The sequence below is a fragment of the Ursus maritimus genome, unplaced genomic scaffold (assembly GCF_017311325.1).
Source record: "Ursus maritimus isolate PB19 unplaced genomic scaffold, ASM1731132v1 scaffold_32, whole genome shotgun sequence".
Classification (NCBI taxonomy): domain Eukaryota; kingdom Metazoa; phylum Chordata; class Mammalia; order Carnivora; family Ursidae; genus Ursus; species Ursus maritimus.
Window position 1 is genome coordinate 5,620,561 of NW_024425786.1, and position 15,638 is coordinate 5,636,198.

General features: G+C 50.4%; 1 protein-coding gene across 3 annotated transcripts; it reads right to left on the reverse strand.

Annotated features, from left to right (window-relative positions):
* Positions 1-388: 388 nt before the first annotated feature.
* ERRFI1 (ERBB receptor feedback inhibitor 1) lies at positions 389-13,452 on the reverse strand. 3 transcript variants are annotated; one of them, XM_040645732.1, is made up of 4 exons: positions 13,324-13,452; positions 3,098-3,291; positions 2,910-2,986; positions 389-2,019 (listed from the first exon to the last, which is right to left on the reverse strand). In XM_040645732.1, exons 2-4 carry the CDS (start codon positions 3,217-3,219, stop codon positions 836-838), a joined length of 1,383 nt encoding a protein of 460 aa, XP_040501666.1. In that variant the 5' UTR covers positions 3,220-3,291; positions 13,324-13,452; the 3' UTR covers positions 389-835. The 3 variants fall into 3 exon arrangements, with proteins under 3 accessions (XP_040501666.1, XP_040501668.1, XP_040501667.1); XM_040645734.1 differs by lacking the exon at positions 13,324-13,452 and adding an exon at positions 12,885-12,902; XM_040645733.1 differs by lacking the exon at positions 13,324-13,452 and adding an exon at positions 10,804-11,210.
* Positions 13,453-15,638: the final 2,186 nt, after the last annotated feature.

Here is a 15,638-nt window from a genome sequence, read left to right on the forward strand (position 1 = left end):
CCCCCCCCCCCCCCCCCCCGCGGCTGCAAGGCCCGCACCACAGTGGGCCACACCAGCAGGCAGAACGGAGCAGAAATTGTCAGGAAAAATCATGTACGGATTCTGGTATCTTCTCATTTCTCATGTCTCATGTGTGAGACATGCGTGCACAGGTGAAAACAGCAGCTGAGCACACGGCCAACCTCCCCTTGACGGAGCAGAAGGCAGAACCCGGAGGGACCCAGGCCCCGGGACGGTGTTTACACGGGGCAGGCAGAGTCACGGACGGATGTGCGGCCTGCCCTCGGTGGCACAGGTGATTGTGGAAATAAAGGAGACAGAACTTCACGGGCCCGAGAGCCAGACCCTTGCAAACTGACTAAGCAAAAATTTTGTTTTTGTTTTTTTATGATTCCGATTTAAACAATACTGTGTTTTCTTCCATTTTGCTCAATTTTCGGTCAGGACTCGTTCTCCAGCTTGTTTTATCATTCTGAATATATGTTACTCTAAGGCAGCAACTAATTGGTTACCCAGTGACTATGGCCTGTGGTTAGGCCACAGGCGTCTACAGGTCTCTAATGTCTACACATGTCCAAGGTTCCCCAGCCGCCCCTCCCCATCCGCACAGCTTACACTCCGGGCTGGAGCAGACTTTCCTCCAACGCCAACAAACTCGGGGCTTCTCGGCATGAGAGCGCCTCCCGGCTGCTCTGACCCCTTCTCTCTAAGACGGAGGCTTCAACTATTTGATTCTTCAACCTGAACCACTTCCCCGTGAACCTCAACCAAACGGGAAAGTGGCTTGGGAGCCATTGGCTCCTAGGGAGCCCCTGCTGAACCACGACCCCAGAGCCTAAGGAGAAACCACATAGGACAAATGTTTGCGCTTCACGTGGCCACCGAGATCCAGTTTTGGTTTTGAGTCCAGCTTTTCTGCGGCTGAGACGACACCGCAGTCAGCAGACGGTGGCTGGGTTTGGGCGCCTGTGTTTGTTTCTTCTGCTTCCCGAAAAAACTTTTCATATCTGTCCAGGTACGGTGGTCTCTCAGGTAGCAGGTAGTAATGTGTCGAGCTAACCTTCTTCCCATTTTCAATGATGGGCAGAATGCACGGGACCTTATTGGCAGACCCTTCGCTGTTCTGTCTCTGCAGGGCTTTGCTGCTGACGTACTTGGGATCAGGGGCAAAGCTCTGCGTAGGGGGCATGACCCCATTGAGGTAAGACGGGAGGCTTTTGGGGCTGGGTGTGCGGGAGTTACTCCGGGATAAAGGTTCTCTTGGTGGCACTTTGGGAGGCCTGTCTTCGTCACTGTAGGTGCTAGAAGTCACTTCCGCTGACCACCTTCTGTAATCCGGCTTCACTGGCCTAGGAGGTATGGGCACCCTGGGGGGAACCTCGGGTTTGTCTTCATCGGAGTTCGGAGAGGCTCTGTGTATGTAGCTGGATATCCTTATGGCTGGCTTGTTGAAGGATCCAGCTGGTCCCGAATGAGACCTCCTTAATCTTCGGTGGCTCTGGGGCGGAGGAGGGTTTGAATTCTGCACCCCGCCGGTCTGATCAGGGGCCTGGCTGAGGTCCGCGGCCGAGACAGCCGGGGTATCGAAATAGGCGTAGTTGATCTGTCCACACCCACGGAAGCTTCGCCTGCCGGGAACATCGTATTTGAAGCCTGAGAGCGTACAGTCTTCCAGGAGCAAGTCCGTGTCCGAGCTGGTGAGGAACTCTACCTCACAGTCCGTCTCGTCCAGGGAGAGGTCTTCAGAGATGGGCAGCGGCGGGAGGGGCCTGGAGCCCCGGTCACAGAGGGCCGCGCAGGGGAAGGGGGAAGGGGGGCTCTTTATGGGTGTGAGCGGAGGAGGAGACGCACAGACCCCGTTCACGGAGAGCTTCCTAAAACCACACACGACTCGCTCCTCTTCGCGCTGCCCCAAGTCTTCGCCCGGGGGGACGAGAAGGGGGGCCAGGCTGGGCTTCTGAGCGGGGCCGTTTTCTGCCAAGTGGCTGCCGTTCCTCGGACCGCATGTCGCCGCGTGCCCTGGAACGAACGAGAAGGTCAGTCGAGGACCCGCGCCGTGCTCTGCCCCCCCCGCGCGAGGCCGAGCCCGGCTCCCTGCGCCCACGGCTCTGTGCCAAGGCAGCGCCCACCGGCGGCTGCCGCCCTGAGAACCCCCGTGGGGCGGCCCAGGTGTAATTAGGGCCAGAGGATTGCTCATGCCCGTGATCCGGTTCAAAGACCGAGTTATCTCTGCCATCTCCCTCGGACATGTGTGCGGCGCACACCCACACATCTCGGCAGGTTTTGTGACGTGTGCAAAACTCGCAGACGACGAGCAGCGTGTAATTTACGTGGCGACCGCACCACACCAGCCCGGCCATGTAAGAGATGTGGCGACACGAGGCAGGCAGGGAGTGAGCGAGGCGACACCGGGTCCGCACCGTTAGCCCATCGTGACGCTAGGAGAGCGTCGACGTGCTAGGTGCTCCTGACAAAAATCCAAGGAACACAGTGTCCCCGTCACACGGGCCACACGGCACATCACACGCTTTCCTAAGTCCTGTATCCACGTGGACACTACTCGATCTCCCTCGGATGCGCAGCCGATACTTGGGAGAGACGAGGGCTCTCCTCCGAGGTCCCTAAAAGCTGTAAGCGGATCGGAGCTGGCATCGGAGCTCACGGACCGTGAAAGCTCACACCTGCACACACAGGTCTCGTCAGGGCACCGGTGACTCAGGGCGAAGGCGGGGTGGCTCGAGAGCGAGCAGGGGTCAGGCTGCCACCAGGGGTCAGGCTCCCGCCGGACACGGTGCGGGCGGCTTCCTCACTTCAGCGCGGTGCTGGAGGACCGGCCGGGGCCAGCCAGGCCCAGCCCCACGGCCGACTGCCCTCAAGCGCGGCCCCGCTGGGGTTTCCAGGACACGTACCAAGAGCCGTGAGGCGCTCCTGAGCCGCAGAGTTGAGGCTGTAGGCCATGGTGATGGGGTCAATGTCCAAAAAGTGACTGAAAGGAAAGGAAAAACATCTCGGTCATGACCAAGGAGCCGTCGTATTCTCGATCTCAGCTTACCATCACGGGCTTAGAGGTCTCAGGGCCGTTCTGCCCTGCGCTTACTTTTCAAACTCACTGCGGCTGCCCCAGCAGGTCCTCACGGTCCTCATGGCTTGGCCATCGTGCAGAAATCCAGTTTTCAATGGGACTCTAATCTCCTGAGCAGCAACTCCCGCCGTGGACATGGTGTCTGACTCTGGGAGGTCTCCACACTTGTGAGGCCTGGGGATCTGCGGTCAACCAGTAGCTCGCATTCCCTGCGGGTGCGGGACAGAGAAGAGACGAGAGAATAAACAATTCACAAATAGCCACACAGAGCTAACAGCAGAGAATCTGGGGGGATGTGGGAAAGAAAAATTTAGTTATAGATGTTCACTCAATCCCGACCTTTCGGGATGAACTCATCCTTACTTCTCAGGATGGCACTTAAATGCAGACACTGAGAACAATGGGGGGGGGGCGAGTACTAATCAAAGCTCTGAAATGTTTGCGGCTAAGTGAGGAATAATCCGCGGAGAGCAAAAGCAGATCTCCGATGGCAGCCCAACACCTGCACGACAAATCCCACTCGCTGGCCAAAGCGCACACCGCTCTCTAACGTCCTACGACCCGACCTTCCAGAGTGCGGTTATAGTGGGCACGGAGGTCCCGGTCCCCTAAGCCCACCGGGTCACTTCAGAAATCACTGTATTCAGTCCTGCAGGACCGGCATCCGCTAACCCCCAGCGCTGCCACCGCGCCGGAGACTGTACCGTGGCGCCGCGTTACCCCACGAGGACAAACTCTCCAGTTACTACCTCCTCGAGAATAAAGAAATAGATACGAAGATCCTCATTTCCATTATCCTGCAAAAATCAAGTTCTGCAAGGCTGCGGGCTTCAGCAGAGGCCTGGGACAGCGTCCTCCTTCCGCTGAAAGACACACTTACAGGCACATTCTTCACATTCTCCTGCGTGAAGTGCCTCGGGATTCACGCCTCGCTGTAAGGCAAGGGTGACGGAGGCTAAGTAAGTGCCCTTTTCTTACTCTAGGACGTCCTCGGTGTGAGGACCCTCTTCCTCACCAGGTGGTCCGTGTCTGGAGTCGACCAGGAGCCCGCCCCACACCTTCTTTCTCGAGGTGTCCACTAGCATCCATCTCTGCTCTCTTCAGAGAGTCACGCTTCCTTAGAGCAAGGGGAGGCTTTTTTCTTTCGGACACTAGGACATGATCTGTCAACTGTCTGGGTAACACTGACCCCTTCTGGGATGTGCACAGCCGCTTCCGAGCGCTGTCTCGCGCTCTCCCCAGGCAGGGGTACAGCCGCCCGGAGCCGGGCGGTGTGCTGAGCACTGGGGGCGACACAGCTGAGTGCGACGTGCATGCAGGGGACGGCGGAAGGGCTACACAGGTCATTGGTTTTATGGACAGATCTGTCACCCACGAGACTGGGAGTCCAGGAGAGAGGCTAGGTCTCAATCGTGAATCACAGCAAGTGCTCAAGGACCGAGCGCCATCGAATTCTTAGCACCGTCAGGACCACCTGAACGCACACGATGAATAGAGCACGGGGTCTTTTTTTTTAGCTACAGATTAAAAACACTCCGCAAGTGCTGTTTTTGACGCAGACACAAATGAGAGAGAGTAATGTTGCAGTGACAAAGGGAAGATGGGGCCGTTACTGGTCCTAGCTTTTTACCCTCCCAAAGCCAGCTGCTCTGATACATGAGGCAGAGACTCAAACAGGTTTCAAATAGTATTTCAAATAGTCAAGTGTTCTTTTCCTGGGATCAGTCTCTCAAAGATATACGATTAAGAACGGGGTGGGGGGGACCCCACCATTTAAGAAATCTAAGCTATTTGGAAGTCTTATTTTTTATTTTTGGTCTTCAGAAGCTTGAAATGAAACACACGTGTTTTTACTTTACCTGGATTAAGGAAAGCTACAGAAAACTTAAGAAAAAAACAAAGAAACATTTTTAGAACACACTGCTCGCTGCTCCCTCCAGGCACTTGGCCTGGTGGTATGTGGCGCTTCCCCCCCAGCACCCAACAAGCACAGGCAAGACCACAGGGAAAGTATCTGTGGTGATGTAAAAACGAAAGGCCAAGATAGGAAGAAGAATATGGTATTTAAGTAGTTTGAAAGCACACGTTTGGAGATCCCTCATCCAGATTACAGGAAAATGCTGCGGGGGATCCTGGAGGCCCAACCCCCACCTGTCTGCAGGCCAGCAAGTGCTCCTCGTAATTACTGCGTGTCAGCCTCCTAATGCAATCTAAATCTTAGCTTTCAACAGAATGATTGTGTAACTATCGCCTCTGCTTGGAATGGCCTCGGAATTCTAAACTCACATTTCGATGGCCCCTTAAAATTATGTATACGTTCTAGAAAGTTATTTTTTATTCATTGTTTCCATCACCTACTTGTTAGCTTTAAGAAAAAAAATTTTTTTAGTATAAAAAGAATTGTGTTCACTAAGCCAGCTCACTTCTGACCACAATAGTGTCTTTGTGTATTCATTGAAGGTGACCTGCCTCCACATTTCAATGGGGAATTGTGAATGGGACGTGTTATGAAACTGTCCGAACTTCCTACTTGCTTGCATGGGAGAAGCAAGGAGAGAAACATAACTGCATGTTCTCTTTTGGAAAATAACTTCCAACGACAGGCTGCGGAAGGGTGACCTGCCGTAGGTTTGGAAGCAGTGTTTCAGGCGTGTTCGCGGGAATGCCAGCCGAGGCAGGAAGCCACCTGCTGCTCTCCCACGCCTCTCTCAGAACTCCCCAGGTCTGCAGTATGCACCCTCCTCCGGAAAAATCGGCACAGCCAGCATCAAGTTAAAAAGAAACCCACGGCTCCAGGGAAATTTCACTAATGCTGCAGTGTTTCAATTTTTGTTTCTGTGTCAACTGTAAAGCCAGCTCTACCTGACAATTCATTAGGAAAGCAACTGCAAAAATAGCCCTACGTGGGGAAATCAGTATCTCTCAGCACAAGATGGTATTCTGTTATGAAATGCAAACTGTGAGAGCAAATGTGAACCCAGGCAGTCTGGTGTCGAACAGGATCAGAACGACCTTGGGCAAAAGAACTTCCCTAAAATTCATCAACTGACCTTTAGCCTTTTTAGACTGTCAAAAATGCAGTTAAATACCGATCCCAGATGTGAACTACCGTTCCCTACTAACATCACTTTTTTAAAACTTCAAGACAAAAAAATACATCCCCTAAGACCATCTGTTTCTTGCGGCTGTCCTTGGATTTGCTCTCCTTGCAGCTTCCCCTCCCCCACCGGGCTCCCTGAGTTTGGATCCACTTCTACGGCTTCAACTCTACGTAGACAGCTCCTCAATCTCTGAATCTCGACTCCAGCCCTGGCTCAAGCTTCCACTTTGCATTTCCTATTGTCTGGTGATTATCTTTCCACTTGGACGGTCCTCTGGCATCTGCCACGCTACAAACCGAACTCCGTCAGTTACTTCACACCCCCTCCCCCTTCCCAAGCCAGTTCAGGGTCTGCGAGGATCCTGCTTCTCCTACAGGCACCATTTTTAATAACCTGAGTTACAACAGGTGTCCATTCAATCACCCAGTTCCATAGCCTATTTCTACACTGCTTCTCAAACCTCTCTTCCTTCTGTTCACGGGCACCGCTCTGCCCTGGGTCTGAAGAGACCTGACCCTGCCCTGCACACCAGGACCAGATCCATATTCCTGAACTGGAGCGCAAATTCAGATCTTCCACTGCTCAAACACCTTCAAACGCTTCTAAGCTCTGCAGGCTGGCCTTAAGGCCTCTCTAACAAGGCAGGCCCTGGTCCACCTTTTCAAGCTCTTGCTTCTCTTTTCCCCTCATCTGTTAGAATGCACCTTTTCCTTGGAGGCCATCTGTCACACCACCTTGTCCTCTACTTGGCTCCCTGCTGAAAAGCCGCACAGGGTCCCCATGTTCTTGGGTTATTTCGTGCCATGCCCCGATTCCTTGCCCATCCTCCAAATCTTTTTGGACAGGACTTTCTCCCCCCCCCCCTCCTGTGTAGATCCTGGCATCGTTCGTTTCTGATAAATATTTACTAAATGGATATTGAGAAAATATTCATCTCACTTTTAAAAAGTACTGACATGACAGACTCACGTTTCCCGTAAATCAGTGAGGAGCTACAGGATTCACCGAACGTGGGTGGACACCTCCCGATGACAATAATGTGACAAGTGTAGGTAAGGAGCAGGCGAGAGATTTTCATTACACTGGTTTCCAAAATCTGAAGTGGACGGTTTGCAGACTGGGTAAAAACTCGAAGCTTAAGTGGTTAACAATGTAACTTTCTAAACTGGTTTCTATTACTGTACATTCACTTAAGCAACCAGGGGAGAGCTTTCTGAAAATAATGAATTTCACCTTCTCTTCCACACCATTCCTTCCGCACTCACTGTTTTTGTTGCTAAATTTAAGGTCGCTTTCCTTAAGCAAAACAAAAAAGGTTACACCAAAAAAGCATACCACACATGCTTTATTAAGGTGAAATCACATGACTTTGGATTGAGGAAAGTCACTTTGGAACTTTTTTTTTTAAATACCAAGCTACCTTATGACAGTAACCTGGAAGTGCTTACCTTCCAGCAGGTCTCATTAATAAATCTCAAAAGCAATCCACAAGAGGAGGAGGGGCACATTTTTGTCATACAACTCATCCAGTTCTGCCCAGCGCTTCCTTATTTAAAAGTGTGATGTAATTTCCTTCTTTCAATCTGGTTTTAGAACCTGATTTCTGTTTATTCAGGGTGATAAATGGTCTTTTCACCCTTATTTAACAACTACCTACACCACTATTTCCTTGCCCAAAGAGAGAGAAGATAATCCTATTCAGAGCCAAGATTTGTAAAAAGAAACTGATTTCAGAATGTGACAAATTCCATGATTTTATTTTTTACTGAAAAAAAAGATTTTCAATTCCATGGTTTTCGAGCCTGCCCACATAAGCCCCCATCTGCATGTGTATCTTCAGTCTGAAAATGCCTAAAATAACCACCTTTGAGAATATTAAAAACAAAACAAAATCCCATCGTTTTTATCGTGATTCCTGTCTAAAGCACTGGCAGCCAAGCTGTCTGACACACTGGACATTTAGTGTGGCCGTCTGACAGAAGTTTAACTTTTATTAATAACACGAGAAGACTTACTGATTAACGCTCATCTAACACATTCGGTGTCTATGACAGTTCCAGTGCTGCGTGACCTGAGTTTACTTACTGAGCCAAGGACTCTTCCCAACCAAAGGCCCTAATTCAGGATTTTTCTCAGATTTCACCGTAACAGACCATGATTTGGGGGAAGGGAGCGAAGGGGCAGGCGGGCAGGAATTTCCTTTGCGCTCCCCCGTTACCACGGGAAGCATAAATGGCCTTCGTGTTAGAAGCATAGAGGACTTCACGTCTTTTATATTAAGTTAATGAATAAAATGTAATTGAAATGCTCCTGCAGGAACTCAAGGTACACGTGCCGGTTTCAGGAGCCAGGCAGCGCGGTTCCGCGGGGTGGGGAGGGACATCTGGCCCCACGGCATCCAGCCTCCCCGCGGCATCCAGCCTCCCCGGGCATCCAGCCTCCCCGGGCATCCAGCCTCCCCGCGGCATCCAGCCTCCCCTCAGCGGGCCAGCGTGGAACGGCCCACTTGTAGGTGGTAAAAACGGAGGCAACAAGGAAAATAATTTATCTTCAGACTGTGGAAAGCAAAGCTGAGTGACATAATTTCTTGAATAATTCAGAGTATTTTCTAGCTGAGTATTTTCAGAAACGGCAAACTAACAAAAACCTATTCGTTCCACAGCATCGTCATCAATAGCCTTTTGATTCGCTTAGTGTCCTCCACAGCCTCGCGCAGAGGCAGGAGCGGACCACGGTGGGGACGTGGTCTCTTGTCCTTTGTACGCTTCCTACAGATGCTACGATCAGTACCGGCACATGCACGGGGTGGGAAAATATTATTCGTTTTCGACATACACATAATAGATTTCCAAATGGAAAAAACACGTGGGTTCTATTCTCATCTTAACAAGGAGCACAATAGTCCAATAATGGGAAGGCAGTCTTTAAAACTTGAAAATTTACTTAATGAGCACTGGAGTCACCCAATGGGTGACTCCAGATTGTCACAATGAACATAAAACCAGTACAAAAAATAAACTAATTCTTGGAAACTTATCTGACAAGCATTGTTCTAAGTGATTTATATATATAACTTATGTAATCCTCCCAACAACCCCATGGGGCTGGTTACTATTATGACCCTCATTTACAGATGAGGGACTGGAGGCACACCAAATGCCTCGCTCCAGGTCAACAGTGGGGCCCGGAGACGTAAGCCAGGCTCTCACCACACCACCGGGCCTCTCTCTCCAAGCCCCTCGGTCTCCTAACTGACCCACTAGAAGGCTTGTGTTAAGTGTGGCTCAGACAGACTTTTCTGGGGATTTGCTGCTTGCTACTAGTTTTTCTTGGGTAACGCTTAGACTATGAAAGTCCCTGTTTTACTTCAACTCCCTCAAATCCTCTTGTGAAAGTTATTAATTGCAGATCTGGCCTATGTATCCTCCGGAAGGGTGGGTTAAGCATCAATTTTATATTCTGTGACTACTTTAAGCAATTCTTTCAAAGCCCTCAATCTTTGAGGATACACTGATGGCTCACCATTACACAACTCATTACAAGATAGTTGGTATCAAGCAGGTCTGTCTTTACCCATAACAGGGGTCCCCACATATACCCAATGGGCCTCATTTTAACACACTCTCGCAGCATGGATCCCGGCAATGGTGTTACAATCAGGCTCCATTTTAAAGTCTAGAATTTAATAACAGAATATCTTGTATTTGTAAAGCACTCCACAAATTACAAAGCACTTTCTGCTACATTATCTCACCTGATCCCCAGAACATCCCTGTAAGAGGAGGCAGGGATTAGACTCTGCATTCTGCAGATGAGGAAGTGAGGCCAAACATCTTCCTGTTAGCAGAAAGGCCAGTGAGGCTCTTCTGCTCTCTAATCCAGCACTCCCCTGCTACACTTTCACTCCTTTCCTCTCCACCGTCTCTTCATTCTAGGCAAAAACCTCACTTCTTTCTTTTTCCCTTTTTTTTTTTTAAAGATTTTATTTATTTTAGAGAGAGAGCATGAGCAAGGGGCAGGGCAGAGGGAGAGAAAGAGAATCCAAGCAGAATCCCCACTGAATGCGGAGGGGGTGGGGGATGACGACTCCATCCCATGACCCTGAGTCAAAATCAGAAGTCAGACGCTTAACGGACTGAACCACCAAGGCACCCCAACCTCACTTCTCTTTCTGATGTTCTTATTTATCAGTGGGGAAACTGATGCAGAGATGGCTAAGCGAAATGCTCAAGACCTCAGTGCGAGTCAACTGCAGAGACAGGAACTGGAGCTCCATGCACAGGGTTTTAGTCACAAATTCTTAGAGGGCAAGAATGAGTTATTGCCACAAATGGTTCTCAAGTGCTTATTCTGGAGCAGATCCTATGGTAGTGAAAGAGACGTGGCTGCCGCCTGAGAAAGCCTCAATGTAACGAGGAGACAATAAGCAATTTCAGATTGTGATAACGTCCCCAGGAGGACAGGGTGGGGAGGCCGGACTGACAAGGGTAGTTAGGGCAGACCTCCCTGAGGCGACTTTTTAAATTGAAATTTAATGATGAAAAAGAGGCAGCCGTGAGAAGAATTAGAAGAGTATTCTACTCAGCGAATAAAATACAGATTATCTGAAATAACCTGTACCTGGCCAGGTTTCCCATTCTGTGGGTCCTCAAGAGGAGCTTCAATGTCTTCTCGTCCTTACGTTCCTACTGCTTCCCCTGAAATGTTGAATCATGGCACTCTGGAGTGGAAAAGGAGTAAATCTCATGTAGCCAGAGCCCCATAGTCTACAAATACATTCACCAAGGCCTGGAAGATTCACCTCTTAGAAATACTGCCCCATTTTACAGTATGAGGAATTGGGTTAAAGTATCAGTAATGATTCCAAATTGCAGAACCCTTTTTTCCCTTTCTGAAATCTGAGTCCCACACTAACTTTTCCCCACCTTAAAGCAAATTTCTCTAGTATGCTAGTTACTTTCAGAACCCTGAAACTCACCAGTTTTATCCACCTTTACAGAGCCTGCATTTATGCTGTGCGAAAAACGCCAGAATGCCACAGCTGGATCTTGTGTATCTAGTATCTAGTAGGTTATTCGTTCGCTTTTATGAAGCATGGCCAAACACTAGTAGCACCAAAAGATGCAAAAAGAATCCTGACGATGAGGTACCAATTCAAATTTATTGAGACTGAAAGCAGAGCTGTTTCTCTGGCAGAGAGAGCTGATGACATTCAAATTCCTGGAATTACCCTTGGCACCACCTTTCCCTCCTCTGCTCACCTTTCTAAAGCAACCTGATGGTATGTAGACATTCAGGTCAGTTTCAAGCATGTTAGATAGTACCTGTAATTTAGGCAACTTGCTTTTAAAAGCTACCATTAGTATTAGCTGAAAGGGAGTATTATCTGGTTCAACTTCTGAGAAGCAGCAGTTAAGAGTTATTTTCACACAAAAACTCAAGTCTACAGTATAATTAAATCTCACAGAAAGAGTGACCAGTACCTATTGTGAAATGAAGGTAGGAGAAACAATTCATTGAAACAGTAATTTTACCTATCTGGTGAAAAAATGAATAATTTAGACATTTCATAACAGCCATAAAAAAAGATTTGCTTTCCACCCTTATCAGTGACTGGTCCAATCCTGCTGAGCTTTAAGATGTAAAATATGCTTCCATGCAATTATTTATCAGCCATCAACTATGTGCAAGGCTGCACAAGATAGAAGCTGTACAAGGAACAGTTCCTGCCCTTAAGGAGTTTACAATCTAATATATGTCAGGTTATAAATTGTAAGCCCAGGACCTCTATCACCTATTAGCCAGTATCCACTGAGACATGCAGCTGAAAATAAACCTCTGTGTGCAGTGAAGAAGCTGACAAATACTGTCTGAAGTTCAGGCTAAAAGCTGTATGTATTTGTCTTCAAATCTGCTAATATCTGGAAAAGATAGCAGTATGTTATCTGATAACATACCGGTAACCAATCATAGCACAATTAACAAGAAGCCAACGCTTGTTTTGTCTTAGCAAACTTTGGTCCATTCCTGAAATGGGTACCTGGTCTCCTGTCTTTGGTCTGTTCAGGTAAAACTTTGCTGAAAACTGTGTAATTACAAAAGTGGTGGGGGGGAAGGAGTTTAAAAAAAAAAAAAAGCAAGACTTGGTATGGTGAATGTTTCAGTATCCTCAACAAACACATATTCTTTGCACTCTTACAGATTTATAAAAGCTGAAAACTGTGCAAAATACTGTTCTTCAGAAGAAAAAAAAAAAAAGGCATTTTAACCTCACCTTTCTTCACCTCTGACAGTTGCTTAGAAACCAGTCCGGCCCTACCTGTGTTGCAGGTGTACCTAAAGTCACCAACACATCTCTTTTAAAGCTACAGTCTATTCTGACTGCACTTAAGTTTATGACTAACAATCTATTCATATTTTTTTATCAGGTAAGAGACTGGTTCCTTTCAAGCAATGACGAAATCCTAATAAAGACTTAGGAAGCACCAGTACAGCACCAATCATGGTTAAGAAGTCATCTAATTTGTACGAGGCTGTGATACACATATAAACACACACGCACATACACACGAGAAACACCCAACAAGCAGTCACGTTCCGAACACAGAATTCTGCACTTCCATTGCTTCGGAAACAGTATTTAGGACGCTCCGACCAAAGGATCGCGTTTCTGAGATAGGCGGAGGGGGACTCGGAATTACCCCGTGGAATTCAAGGACCCTGACCGGGACGACCGTCGTCGTCGAGAGACAGAGCTGGGGGACCGCGGGCCGGCCATCCCCCAGCACAGCCTTCGGGACGGGGCTGACGGGCACACGGTGCGCGCCGGGGCAGCGCAGTCCCATTGTGGAAAGGAGGACGCCGAGGCCGCCGCCAGCCACACGGGCGCAGGACCCTGGCCCGCGGCTCCCGAAGCCCGGGCCCCCGCGCAGCGCCTCCGGATCGGCCCCTCCCACCGACCCCCGTCCGTCCGTCTGTTCATCCGTCCGGGGAGCTCCTCATCGCGGCGACCCTCTCCGCGCCCCAGGGACCCGCCCAGCGTCAAGAGCCGCCCGCAGCCCGGCGCAGGAGCCCGGCAGGGGCGGGGGCGCGGGGCGGTGCCGCCCTCCCCACCCCACCCCCGGCCCGCAGGCCCCTTACCCCCGCGGAGCCGCGGCTGCCCCACGGCGCCCTCCCGCGCATGTCCGTCCCGGCTGGCTCAGCGCCGCGGGCTAAGGGGCCCGGACACCGCGCAGGCGCCTCGCCACTCGCTGGCCGCCGCTCCCCGCTCGCGCTCCCCGCTCGCACTCGGCCGCCGTCGGCGCGGCAGCCGACGCCGCATTATATAGCGAGTGGCGGGGCCGTGACGTCGACGCTCGGCGCCCCACCTCCCCCGCTCAGCCAATCCCGGCCGTGCGCCGCTTAAAGGGGCGATGCCGCGGCCCAGGCGCTGGCCTGGGGTCCACCGGCGTCGCGCGGCCCCGCGGTGATGCAGCCTTTGTGTCCTAGGGAGCCGTTTCTGGGCCTCGGCGGCCTCCGCGCCTCAGCTCTGCCCGATCCAAGCAGCGGCTGCTGAGCCGTCAGAATCCTGAGGCTGAATTTTTCTCCGAAGTGTGAGGGCAGCTCGGTCTCGGCCCGCGTTCCTCCCAAGCCAAAGGGGGCGCCGAGCGTCGCGCGGGGTTTCCCGTCGTTTCCTGGCCCCGGCGGGGTTTGGCGGGTGTTACCGGGTCCGCGGTTCGCTGCCGCCGCGGGGGTGGCCGAGGACTCCCGGGCCAAGGCCAGTGGAGCCTCGCAGGGCAGGAGGCCCGCGCGCACGGGGAGGCCTGCGGGCCGAGGCGTGGGAGGGACAGCAGGGGAACAGCATGGACTGAGTGGGACATTGACGGACAGTGTGGGGACAGCAAGGGACGCTCTAGGACAGCACGGGACATCGAGGGACAGAGTTGCACAGTGTGGGGCAGAGTGGGACAGCATGGGACAGGGTGAGACTGAGGGGCAGTGAGGCTACCCTGCTGAGGGCCTTTCATGGGACCACTGAACGCGGGTCTGCCCAGCCGCCTCTCCTCTGACCACATGTTTGAAAATCAAGGCCAGGCCCTGGTGACAGCTGACCTGCCCAGGGCAGCCCACGGACTTCCATAAGGAGCACCCCCAACCCCAACCTGGCCTCTCCTTCAGTTTCCAATCTGGTGTTTACTTATTAGACCCACGCTGCTCTCAGCATCTGTGGGCATTCGGGCCCCCAGTGATGCCCAAGGACAAACCAGCCGCCAGCCTGCGGGAGGAGGCTTCTCCCCCCACGGTGATGCAACTTAGGCTTATAGTTTAACCGTAAAATAAATACTACAAATGATAACAAACCAAGAGTAACTAAAGTAAGAAAAAAAGCAAACAGACAGAAACCCTCCAGTTTTAACTAGAACAGTCCCCTGAATGGTACTCTCTTATTAAGTAGAGGCCACAGACCTCCGGCTGACCTCCTCAGTCCTGTAGAGCCCCTTCTTGGTTTCAGCAATTGTGCCTGAGAGTTACACATTTAGCGCTACCTAATTGGGGTAGTTTAACATATGGAATGAGATTCTGACCTCATTTTCAGGTTAACTATTAACTTACGCACTCCATGAAATGATTTGCCTTTTCTCCCCTATTGTTTACTTACATTCTTCTAAATTTAATTCAAAGGCCTAATTTTGAATTCAATGCCTTCTCTCTCTCTCTCTCTTTCTCTCTCTCTCTCTCTCTCTCTCTCTCACACACACACACACACACACACACACACACACACGCAAGAAGGATCCCTTCGCCCTCTTTCAGTTGCAAGATAAACATGATTAGCAGAGAGCTCTGCTCTCTTTTCTGGTCTTTCTGATGGGCCTACAGGGGCTCTTGGGTCATTTTCATGCCTGTGCTACTTACCAACAATTCAGTTATGCCGTCTATTAACTTATGTTCTTAGTGCCCTTCGTTTAGTTTATTTTAGGATGATGGGAATTAGTCACAACTCCTTGCTGGTTTTCTTAACCAAATTAGGTTTTTTGATTCACAGAAAATCTATCCAGATTGTTCCCCTCCCCCCCATTCTGGTTTCATTTATGTTTAAGACTTACCCATATGCTGTTATCAGTGTACTGACAGGACCAGCCTGAGAACTTGCCAGAGAACATCTTTTCAGACCTCACAGTGCAGCATTTACTGAATGGGGACCTAGATGAGCTCAAGTTTCATCCAAAAGGAACCCTCGTTACGCTATTTCAAGCCACTACAATACAGTTGTAATTTGTGCTTTGGTCTTATTGGCATGCTTTTACATTCCCCTATTCATTACCAGTGATAATTCCCAGAGCAACCATCAAAGACACCCCCTCTTTAGAGAAAGAAGATCGACAGAATACTCGCTATATGGTTGGGAGCTGTATGGTGAGCTGTTTTGGTAAATTATCAAAAACCATAAAATCACGCGAGTAATATATGATTAC